The sequence below is a fragment of the Maylandia zebra genome, linkage group LG19 (assembly GCF_041146795.1).
Source record: "Maylandia zebra isolate NMK-2024a linkage group LG19, Mzebra_GT3a, whole genome shotgun sequence".
Taxonomy (NCBI): Eukaryota; Metazoa; Chordata; class Actinopteri; order Cichliformes; family Cichlidae; genus Maylandia; species Maylandia zebra.
Genome location: NC_135185.1, coordinates 11,995,529 through 12,007,537, shown reverse-complemented (window position 1 = coordinate 12,007,537; position 12,009 = coordinate 11,995,529). Strand labels below are relative to the sequence as shown.

Genomic DNA, 12,009 nt, shown 5'->3' with positions numbered 1-12,009 from the left:
ATCCAGGTAAAAATCTCATTTCCAAGAGAAACCTGGCATCATAGCAGCAAGTCTGAAATACAAGCTGCATTTTTAAATGACACTGTCGACTAAATAAGGCAGTCATACTCATTCACAACATTTCTCCACCGGTGCTCAATAGTGCATCACATTATTAGCCTGTTTATGAAACGCCCCATCCTGGCTACAGTGAAAGGCTTTTATTCCCACCCAGATGTCGCTGTAGGGAGCTGGGCGCTGTAGTTGGGACAGTACCATGTGCGCTCTCCCTTTTACGCCGCATGCTCAGTGTTTTTTCCACCCCAAGTTTGACCCGGGCCACTATTTCCTCCGCACCGTCACTCTCTATAAAGTGCCCATGCTTCCCCCCACGCAGTCTCTTTCCCCGGCCACAAAACAACCGTGAGTGTCCAACTCACTGTTCCTGAAAAACTTAAAATAAAAATAATATAAAAAATATAAAATCCACAAAATCTTAAAAAGTGCAGATCTACTTAAAGAAATAGAAACCTTTAAAAAAATAGCAAAATATTATTTAAAAACAAACAAACATCAGGCCTCCGGCTTAACTCGAAGTTGTCGTCTTTTTTAAAGGAAACACTTCAGAAGACACACGTCTTTATCGCGCTGCTTTTTCCAGGTTTGGCATTTTCAAAACGCCCGATCAGCTGTTTGTGCAGCGTGTCTTTAAACCAAAGCGCAGTTTGGATCCGGATTAGAGACCATACCGACATTTTTCTGGCGTTTTTTAAAACGAAGCCTTGCGTTCATCCTCTGAAATCAGCGATATGAACACAGCGACGGGGAGTTATCCGATGGCTTCTCTCTATGTTGGCGACCTGCACCCCGACATCACGGAGGCTATGCTGTACGAGAAATTCAGCCCAGCCGGACCGGTGCTCTCCATTCGGGTCTGCCGAGACATGATCACCCGGCGGTCCCTGGGATACGCTTATGTGAACTTCTCACAGCCGGCTGACGGTAAGCAGGGATGGGATAGCTGTGCTGTGTGAGCACGTTGCCTCCACAAGGCGTGAACATGTTGACATTTCCAGCCTGCCATTGAAACTGTGTACAGAGCCTGAATTAAACGCAAATAAATGTGGTTAATTTTGCAGTGTGAAATGTTCATAGCAGTTCTTTAGACTGTATCAGTTATTTGACCTACATAAGCACGTCCCAGTTCTCGTGTATGGTTGGGAATATAGCAGCCTGTGTGTGTCTCTGATGTAATTCAAGCCCCCAGAACATGCAGAATTTAAACTGTCCTTAAAAGTTGGCCAAAATCAACAAACCATCCCCATAAATCACAGGCCTAGATTTGGGTAAATGGATTCTTTTCCTACACCTTTTTAAAAACCAAAATGACCCATTTCTGTGCCTATTTAAAGGGCCAATGAGTTGAGTGAAACTAACTCCCATTGCCCTCTGCTGGCATGTTCACTGAAAGCATGAAAGAGACAAGCACAGCTGAGCCCGCTGCACTGCTTGTTGCTTGTTTGTGCTGCTGCTTGTCTGTATATTCACTGCAAATGGAAAAACCTGATCCTGTTTCTATTTGAATTGAATCCCAGCTTTAATAGCTGGGATTAGTTCACTCACACTGTTGGGTTATCTGTTATATCCTCACCACTCAAAGCTGTTAATCTGTCATGATACACAAAAGTGAATGTATATGTAACCGTATCAGCAGTGCTGTTAAGTACCTTTTGTGATAAAACTGTTTCCAGTTACAATGCAGGAGTATCAAAGCACTGAGCAAAGGTAGCAGGTGTTGTGGTTCTTTTTGGCGGTGCGCTGACACTGTTTGTCCTATCAACAAAAAACACCTGTCACAGCTTATCTGCGCTCGAGTTGGTTACCAAAAGCCAAAGTAAATGAGAGGTTACGAGTGGCTCGCTTTCAGGATATCGTTCCGTTACAAATGTGAGAAGAGCCAAAAGTTAGAAGACACCATTTGTTACAAGAGGTGTAGACACCAGGGGGGAGGGGGTGTTGGCTGCTGGGCATTTATATGGAGTCCTGAGCACGTGTCTGTGGGGCAGTAGCTTTGTGCCTGAATAATACAGCTACTAATGCAAAACTATAACAAAGCAGTTGTCAGTAAAGAGCGTTTCATATGAAACAGCGGTCTTCATGCTTCACTGTGTTCCCTGCTGCATTTCTTAATGTCACAGTTGTATCTGTAAACAAACACAAACCCGGGTGTCGCTCTTCTGAGCATTCTTTTTAAACATGTCTCTTCCCCATCAGTGGTAGAGAATGCCCTACTCGCACTCCATGCCAGCACATACCTCTCAGGACCCCTCTCTAAATATAGCTTCCCCCTGTGCAGCCCAAAACGTGCCTGCTCCGTAATGCTTAAATAAAAAGTGGTTAACAATAATGGGTAATTCAAGACCGTTAATGGCTCCATTTTCTCTTCTAAACAACACATCTGATATATGAGGTCAACAGAGGTCACTTTGGCCTTTTTTGAATAAAGTTCCCAACTCTGAACCTTCCTGAAGTCCCGTTTTTTGTTTTTTTTTGACGGTGACCACACATCTTCCCTGAGCGCACAGGTTGTGAAGTACAATTGCAAACCAAACTGCTGATGCCAGCAGACGCAAGGCAGCTCCGCTTTGTTTACCAGACACTTTCAGCTGGAAAGCCGTGTGTGTGTGTGTGTGTGTGTGTGTGTGTGTGTGTGTGTGTGTGTGTGTGTGTGTGTGAACAAAAGGACGTTTGGCATGTGCCCACATGGTGTGTGTGTGTGTGTGGGGGGGGGTACATTTGTTCGCCTGGGCCTACAGATCACAGAATAAAGGTCAATGCAAACATATTACTGCTCATCTCTACCACATGAGCTGATATTCTGATAGTGTTTAAATGAAGGCCTGCTGCATTGCTAAGTGGCATGTGGCTCAGCAGCATGTGGTTAATCAGAACAGGGAGACATGTGCTCCAAGCTAGCCCACTGCAGCTGCCCCCCACACTTTTACCAGCTGCTTGCAGAAAGCTCATCAGCCTTATTGTCTGCTGCAGTACCTTCACCCCTTTGAACATGTTAGCGGCCTGTTTTAATGCATTTAAGCAGTTTCTCTCTTTTATTATTATAGTGCATGCATTAAAAATGGCTGCATTATTATTGTTGCATGGTATCAGCAGATAACAGACTGAAGCATGACACATAAAGGTGACTGATATGTTTTCTGACATGTAAATAACCACCAGTGACCTTTCCTGTGACCTCTCTGCTCTTCCTCCGGCAGCTGAAAGAGCCCTGGACACCATGAATTTTGACGTGGTGAAAGGGAAGCCAATCAGAATCATGTGGTCCCAAAGAGATCCCTCCCTCAGGAAGTCGGGTGTGGGCAATGTTTTTATCAAGAACCTCGACAAGTCCATTGACAACAAAGCCCTGTACGACACCTTCTCTGCCTTTGGGAACATCCTCTCCTGCAAGGTACAGTTGCCATAACACTGATTTATTTATGTATTAATTTATTTGCTGGTTTGAAATTTAACACATACATAAATAAAGTGATCAAGTTTAACAGAAGCCTTTTAGAGGACAAATGTAAAAAAACAACGCCTCAACTGCTTTTTGCCTCAGTTTCTGTAAAATGCACCAAGTTTGCAACTTTTTGGTAGTTGCACACGTTCAAAACAAGAAAAGGGAACAGGAATGTCCCCACACCTGTTTCTTCATTTGGACCTGTTAGGCCTTTCTTTAGTTTTTCTGGTCTGATGGTGAAGAATAGGTTCTATCCAATATACCCCCATATTGATGTCATAAATTAACTTTTCTCATTGTTGCATATTTTAATGCTTCATGCTATACTTTTGTGGGTGAATAACATGCACCTGAGGAAAAAACCAAAATGAGATGCTTTGGTAAATTATTATTTTGTAAGATTGACAAATTAGCACCTTTAGCACAGAATTCTATTTGATACCATCAACAGTATTGTTTCTCCTCCAACCCAGCATGCTCTGTTGCTTTCCGATGAAGATTGTAATACTTTCCTTAATTACTTTGTAAATAAGGTGATGGACTTGAAATCTAAAATTTCCTCAAGTGCCTCCCCTTATGAAGATACCCCTTGCTGTCCTGGATCATTTACCTCCTTTTTTCCAATCACACTAAATGACTTAATTATAGTTTTAGGTAAAATGAAATCCTCGTCATGCTCTGTAGATATATTACCTCACTCTGTCCTGTCTGGGTCTATCACCAGCATTGGTCCCACATTACTATCCATCATCAACAGTTCACTGAGGCAAGGCTGTGTTCCATCTTATTTTAAACATGCTGAGGTAACTCCTCTGTTAAAAAAAACAGAATCTCGATCCTAGCTCTGCTAGTAATTACCGACCTATTTCAAAATTGCCATTTGTCAGTAAATTACTTGAAAAAATTGTTGAAAATCAGTTCAGGTCTCTATTATGTAAATTACAGATTCTTGACCCTTTTCAGTCTGGCTTTCAAAAGCAGCACTCTACAGAGACCGCTCTCTTAAGAGTCTATAATGATCTGTTAATGGCATCTGACGCAGGGAACTGTTCTGTGATCATTTTGCTTGATCTTAGTGCAGCCTTTGACACCATCGACCACAAAATCCTACTTAACAGGCTGAAGGTTTTGGCTGGTGTATCTGGCTCTGCCCTAGACTGGTTTTCTTCCTACTTATCAGACAGGACCTTCTCTGTTAGGACTGACAGGTTCTCCTCTAACACTGCTGCCCTGACCTGTGGTGTCCCACAGGGCTCAGTTTTAGGTCCATTACTATTTTCTTTTTATATGCTTCCTTTAGCTAGTATCATTCAATCTTTTAGCAACCTGTCTTATCATTTTTATGCTGATGACATTCAGCTCCATATGTCCTTTAAGCCTCATCAGCTGGATAGGCTGTCCACCCTAGTCCAGTGCTTAACCCAGGTTTCTGATTGGCTTTCAAGCAACTACCTTGTTCTAAATACTAACAAGACCGAGACCATGATCATAGCTCCTCCTGAGCTACATTCTAAAATCAGTCAGGTTCTTGCCTCTTTCTGTCCATCTGTCAAGTCAAATATTCGAAATCTTGGAGTAATATTTGACTCTTCCCTGGGCCTTGACTCTCATGTAAAATCTTTGTCTCGTTCCTGTTTCTATCATTTAAGAAACATATCTAAACTACGACATATGGTTTCCTCAGCTGAACTGGAAAAACTCATTCATGCATTTGTGTCATCACGCTTAGATTACTGTAATTCCCTGTTTACTAGCTTGGATAGATCATCTCTCTCTTGCCTCCAGACAATACAAAACGCAGCAGCCAGACTACTAACTCGCTCTACCAAGCGTGTTCACATCACTCCCATCTTATATTCTTTACATTGGCTCCCAATAGAGTTTAGAATTCGCTTTAAAATTCTTGTTTTAACATACAGAGCACTAAATGGCCAGGCTCCAGATTACTTATCCAAGCTTCTTTTAAAATACACTGCTGCTCGTCATCTCCGCTCACAGACTCAGAGTCTCTTAGTTGTTCCCCGTACACGATTGAAGACAAAAGGGGACAGAGCCTTTCAGTCTGTTGCACCAAGGCTGTGGAACAGTTTACCACTACAATTACGTTTGCTTGACTCTGTGGATTCTTTTAAAAAACAGTTAAAAACTCTTCTGTTCAAACAAGCCTTTTGTTGATCTACATATTTTATTTTATTTTTTTTACATTATTTACTTTTTATCTTTTACATTGTATATAATGTCTATTGATTTTATTGTTTATTTTAATATTTTAATATTTGTGTACAGCGCTTTGTGATTGCCTGTCTGTGAAAAGCGCTTAATAAATAAAGTTTACTTACTTTACTTACTTACTAGTTATTTATCACACATTAAATTTTATAGCCAGTAAATTATTGTTGTGGATAGGTGACTCCCAGGCAACAAACTAACAAACACCGGGCAACATGATGGTATAATAATAGATCATATATCATTATATTCAGAGAGGATATATACATTTGATGTTTTTTGTCATAAAATAAGAACGATAAAGTGCCTTTATATGGTGTTAAAGGTGCATAAATATGAAACCTGTGGCAGCTTTAGCTGTTGGTGGGTGGTTGTTAGGCAACGTGATCAAAATATCTGATATAGATAAGAACCTTCAGAGGTCTGAGATGTGCATGTTGGTTGCTGAACTCCTGACAGATTTGGTGTATTTGGTGCAAGATTACTCTTCCTGTGGTGGATGCTCACATTACACATGAAAAGTGTTTCCAGTAATGACGTCAGTTTATGTACAAATAATCCTTTAAAGCCAAAACCTCAGGATTCACTCCAAATGTTTGATTTCAGATAGTTTATAAGCACCCCTCAAACTTTCTGTTTGTGAAGGTATTCCATTTGGAAAATGGATTTATTGAGGAGATAGACTGGCTTGTTCCAGACAGGCAATCATGCAAAGCTACTCTAGAAAAAAAGCATAATGGATCCTTTTGAGCAATACTTAAACAGTATTGCTGTTTAAGCTTGTAGCCGATAGCAGCAGCCTAGAATCTGTAATTGTATCTTTAAGGGGGAAAAAAAAGAAAAGAAAGGAAACTTTAATTAAAAACAGTGAAAAAATATATGAAAAATTACAATTAAATTAAAGGAGTTTAACAATAAATCCATTTAAAACAGCAAAACATAATTTCTTCTCTGGACACATCCAGAGAAGTGATAAAACCGATTTGAGTCGCCTTACGCCACTCTCCAAATGTCGAACTTGCTTCAAAATGAAAGAACTGCCTTCATTCATAGTCGTGTCTATGTGCGTCTCCCTGCACTGTAGGTGGTGTGTGATGAAAACGGCTCCAAGGGGTACGCCTTTGTCCATTTTGAGACCCAGGACGCGGCTGATCGCGCCATCGAGAAGATGAACGGCATGCTTCTGAATGACCGCAAGGTGTGAGTGTCTGATAATCTCTGAACTGGAGGTGTGGATGTTTAATGTTGTTGGAAGACTTTTGAAGAATTTGCCTGAATTTCAAGATGACTTTGATATAATATAAAAGTTATCATGATATTGAAAACCGTAGCTTATGTGCATCAGATCGTGTTGTTTTCTGTGTCTAATGTATAAATCTGACTTGTGTGTTCTACGTTTGTGTTGCGTCAACTGACTTTTTGTGTCTTTTTTTCAGTTGGTGAGCTTGTGTGTGAATAATATGACTAATACACTCATCTCTTACTGCCGCCAGTCTGACGATAGCCTCTAAACTAAGAGACAACAGACTAAAAACCTCTTACCTTTCCTTCCTACCAGTTGCATTTTCTGTTGCCTCAGTTCACTTGCTGGTCACCCATCTTGGAGTGTTTGTGTGTGTGTGTATGACCATGCTTGTGTGTTTTAGTGATGGATCGAATGCAGGAATGCAATACTGGATGGCAGAAGGGGAGAGGTCATCATGGCAAGGTATATAAGATCATTTGGTCCTCCTCAGCTTTCGTTTGTACTGTTCCTCCATCCCTCTCCATCTACCTCCACATCAAGTTTTGGACCAAGAATTAAGATGGTTGCCACTGTGTTGTCTAGCATGCCGACATATCTGCCTGCGTCTGGTGGTATTAACAGCAGTTGAATGGATTGTACACGTTGTTCACCCCAGGAATGATGAGTCCCATGATGAAACGTAGCTGTGAATTTGTGTTGTGGATGTTGTCCCTGTTCTTGTGTTTGCGGGGTTAGGTTTTTGCTGATCATTCTTAACGTGGAACCCCGGACAGCCAGTGTTTTTGTAGACTGGAAAGTGGAAGTCAAAAGAGATGGAGTCTGGTTTGTTGTTTTTTGCTTTTTTCTCTTTTGTCAAGCCTGTTTTCCAAGAGTGTGCCTGTGCTACTCTCCCTCTGTCTTCAGGTTTGTGGGTCGTTTCAAATCTCGCAAAGAACGGGAGGCTGAACTCGGTGCCAAAGCTAAGGAGTTTACTAACGTTTACATCAAGAACTTTGGGGACGACATGGATGATGAACGCCTGAAGGAGATTTTTGACAAATACGGTAAATCTAAATTTGTTTCCTGATCATTTCCAGATGAAGAGCTGCAGCATTTGCAGCGCTCCTGCTACTTTTAGATCGCTCTGACCACTGGTACTTGCAGTTTCACTGTAGACCTGAAACTTGGAAGGACTGCAAAACAAAACTTCTGTGTCAAAACTGCTCATCCTTCTTGATTAGGATCATTATGAGCAGTAGCGCAAGCCTGAAGGTGGTGCATCTGATTAGTGGGGCACTGAGGAGCATGCGCATCGTGTACTGTGAATTTGTCCTCCAGGGGAAGACCTGGGAGTGATCAATCAACCAAAAAGACCTAAAGTGTGGTTTATTGCTCCACAGTCTTTCCAGACTTGGCTCCCTTTGACTTTGACCTCTCACCCAGAAGTAAATCCAACTTGAAGGGTCACTGTTTGGAAATAGTAAAGATAATCCAGTGCACACTGCAGATGCAGAAATCCAGAACAGAACTTCCTGGGGGGGGGGGGGGGGGGGCAGATCTGGTCTTGGCCAGTGCACTGGGAGCAATTTGTGAATTGTACTTTTAATGGATGAAGTTGAAAAGTGTTGTGCTTCACTGATATTCCTGTGCAGCCACATTGTTTCATTTTCCATCCACTTTTTTTGGCCTTTGCAGGTAAAACACTCAGTGTGAAGGTGATGACAGACCCCAGCGGCAAATCCAGAGGGTTTGGATTTGTTAGTTACGAAAAACATGAGGATGCCAACAAGGTACTTTGTACTTTTGGAAATGTGTCAAGTGTGCGCTTGTCTGTTTTCTCTGACAAATGTGGCTTCATTTTAAGGCTGTAGAGGAGATGAATGGCACTGAACTCAACGGCAAGACTGTGTTCGTGGGCCGAGCTCAGAAGAAAATGGAGAGGCAGGCGGAGCTGAAGAGGAAGTTTGAGCAGCTGAAACAAGAGAGGATCAGTCGTTATCAGGTCTGCCGAAACTACTGGTTGTCTGTCAAAATAAAAATCAATTAATTTTATAAACATTTATATTTCAATGTCAGTAAGTAAGCTGATGGTTCTGGATAAATCGTACCTTTTGTTTCAGGGAGTTAATCTTTATATTAAAAACTTGGATGACACAATAGATGATGAGAAACTGCGCAAGGAGTTCTCTCCATTTGGCTCAATTACAAGTGCTAAGGTAAAAATGGCTCAATACACTGAATAAATAAGAGACTTCAACACATAAGTTACCTCCGCTGTCTGTATTTTAGGTGATGCTAGAGGAGGGGCGCTCCAAGGGCTTTGGCTTTGTCTGCTTTTCCTCCCCTGAAGAGGCTACCAAGGCTGTGACTGAAATGAACGGGCGTATTGTTGGCTCTAAACCTCTCTACGTGGCTCTTGCTCAGCGCAAAGAGGAGCGCAAAGCCCATCTCACCAACCAGTACATGCAGCGAATAGCTGGCATGAGAGCCATGCCAGCTAATGCCATCATTAATCAGTTCCAGCCCACTAGTGGATACTTCATGCCAGCTGTGCCGCAGGTGTGAGAATCAAATTCAGGCTTGATGTGCATTTTAAAACTGATTGTATTACTGTGTTTAATATGAAAGGGCTATATTACAATTACAAATGCACAGATGCTTTTCACCTTCTTTGTTCAACTTTACTATTTTTGTTTAGAGCTGTAGTGCAGGTGTTATTGTGAAAAAGCTCCAAAAAGTGATTTCAGTCATGACCACTTGGTTAAAAGATGACTTCTTTTGCAAAAACAAAGAAAAGACAGAAGCTGGATGAGCAGCAGCGACACCTGTTACAGGACAGAGCAGGCAGTAATGCCATGCAAAGTGGAGATCGGTTGCAAAGTGCATTGCAGAAGCAGCAGCAACTTAATTCTTCTCCCCTTTAAAGCCTACAAGTAGGAACGCATGCATGTTCAGGGTGGTTTCTGTCATATTTCAGGCCTGCTTGAAGAACAAAATGACTGGGTGTGCATCAGAGGTTAGTGAGGGTGGTCTCTGGCTATGAAGCTATCCTTGGAAAAACTCAGAAACTATTCTAATGGTCGTCCCACCGCATTTTTATTGATATATATACTGAGGTGTCAAAACTGATCATTGAGGGTGCTGGGGTGTCCTCGAATGTCGTTTTTATGGGGGAAAGAGTTGATTTATGAGGACTAGCTACTACGGCCTGAGGCTGGGCTCAACATGGAGAGAGTATGGTGCTGTCAGGGTTGTTCTGATTGTCTCCAAGGACCCAAAATAATAAGTTTGTATTGATCACACATTTGACTTTCTTGCATTCATCAGGCTCAGAATAGGACTACATACTATGCACCCAATCAGATCGCTCAAATGCGACCAAATCCCCGATGGCAGCAACAAGGTGGACGAGGTCAAGGTGAGCCTGTGGACCATGATGGAGCACATGTCTGTGATATATTGAACATTATGCCCATACTCACATTGTTTTTATCTGTTCTTTCATCACTTCCAGGGGGTTTCCAAGCAATGCCCAGCTCGCTGCGTCAGCCAGGGCCCCGTGCCAACCTCAGACACATGAGTCCTAGCAGCAGCACACAAGGCCCACGAGGTGCATTCACAAAAAAATAGCATCAATTCGTTGACTATGGGTTTGGAATTTGAAATCAATGATATTGATGTTATACAAATGTTTTCCGTGTTATTAAAACTGTAATTTCTTCCTCGTGGTTGCTAGCTGGTGGTCAGAGCATGGGTCCTCGTCCTTCAGTTGGAGTCCCCGGTCCTCGGGCCATGCCTCCTTACAAATACGCCACTGGTGTCCGTAACCCCAACCCCCAGGTGGTGCAACCTATTGCCTTACAGCAGGTATCACATTAACTTCTCCCACATTAAGCATCCAAATGTTGACACATTGTTCCTCATTAAGTCTTAACTGTGCCTTCCAGACTCAGCCAGCTGTGCACGTTCAGGGCCAAGAGCCCCTCACGGCCTCCATGCTGGCTGCTGCACCTCCTCAGGAGCAGAAACAGATGCTGGGTAAGACTGACAGATACAAACAAATGCTGTTCAGGGTTTTGGTTTTTGGGCAAATTTATACTCACTCACATTTTTTTTTTTTTTTCCTCCGTAGGGGAGCGTCTGTTCCCACTGATTCAGGCCATGCATGCCAACCTAGCAGGAAAGATCACTGGCATGTTGCTGGAGATCGACAACTCTGAATTACTACACATGCTTGAGTCCCATGAGTCTCTGCGTTCAAAGGTACCTCGCTACCTCAAGCACACTGAATAGTCCTGTATCCATTTTCTAAGCTGCGTCATGCTCATGTTTGTGTTTGTACAGGTAGAAGAAGCTGTTGCAGTTCTACAGGCTCACCAGGCGAAGAAAGACGCCACCCAGAAAGTAGGTGGCATGGCTCCTACTGCTGCTGCTGCCACATCCTGAAGACTCTGAGCTATTCTAACTTGGTATGGAAATCCATGTTTAGTCAAGCTAATCAATCAGGTTCATTAGGCTATAATAAAGATTGTGCGGCACTAATGGGAAGACATTGTGTTGTTTCAGAGCATAGAAAACTGAGAGGAGATGGGAAGAGACGCACTACGCTGGAAAGCCCAGAGTCTTCTGAACAATCGCACAAAAACAAAAATCAAGAAAAAAAAGGAAAACATTATTTTAAATGTACACTTTGAAAAAATATTACATAATGCATAATTTTGTAGTTCTGTAATACTTTTAACGCTGCACGCCAGATGCAGTGATGCAAATGAATCTTGAACAAAGGCCCTTTATTTTGTGGCAAAGGAGAGGAAGTAAAAAGAGCCTTGTTCTCTGTCTTTGCTTGAAAGCTTCATGTTGGTGTGAGATGACTCCTCCATCCTAACACGTTATCAATGGGTGTGTGGTAATTTCAATAAAGGGATGATATGTCCAGGCGACTCACCTTGTGTTATTTTAATTGAGAAGGAAAGTGTGCAGAAGCGGAGAAGCATATCAAGTAATCTGTGAAACGTGATGGAGGTAATGTTATGGCACGAGCAGTGGAACTGGACCA

At 42.3% G+C, this 12,009-nt stretch overlaps 1 protein-coding gene across 1 annotated transcript; it reads left to right on the top strand.

Moving 5' to 3' along the window:
• The first annotated feature begins 367 nt into the window (after positions 1-367).
• On the top strand, positions 368-11,886 carry pabpc4 (poly(A) binding protein, cytoplasmic 4 (inducible form)). The gene is made up of 15 exons (XM_004566553.6): positions 368-981; positions 3,255-3,448; positions 6,813-6,928; positions 7,878-8,017; positions 8,649-8,743; positions 8,818-8,955; positions 9,074-9,169; positions 9,243-9,512; positions 10,281-10,371; positions 10,468-10,563; positions 10,690-10,820; positions 10,901-10,991; positions 11,086-11,216; positions 11,298-11,422; positions 11,520-11,886. The coding sequence occupies exons 1-14, from the start codon at positions 789-791 to the stop codon at positions 11,397-11,399; spliced, it is 1,884 nt and encodes a 627-aa protein (XP_004566610.3). The 5' UTR covers positions 368-788; the 3' UTR covers positions 11,400-11,422; positions 11,520-11,886.
• Positions 11,887-12,009: the final 123 nt, after the last annotated feature.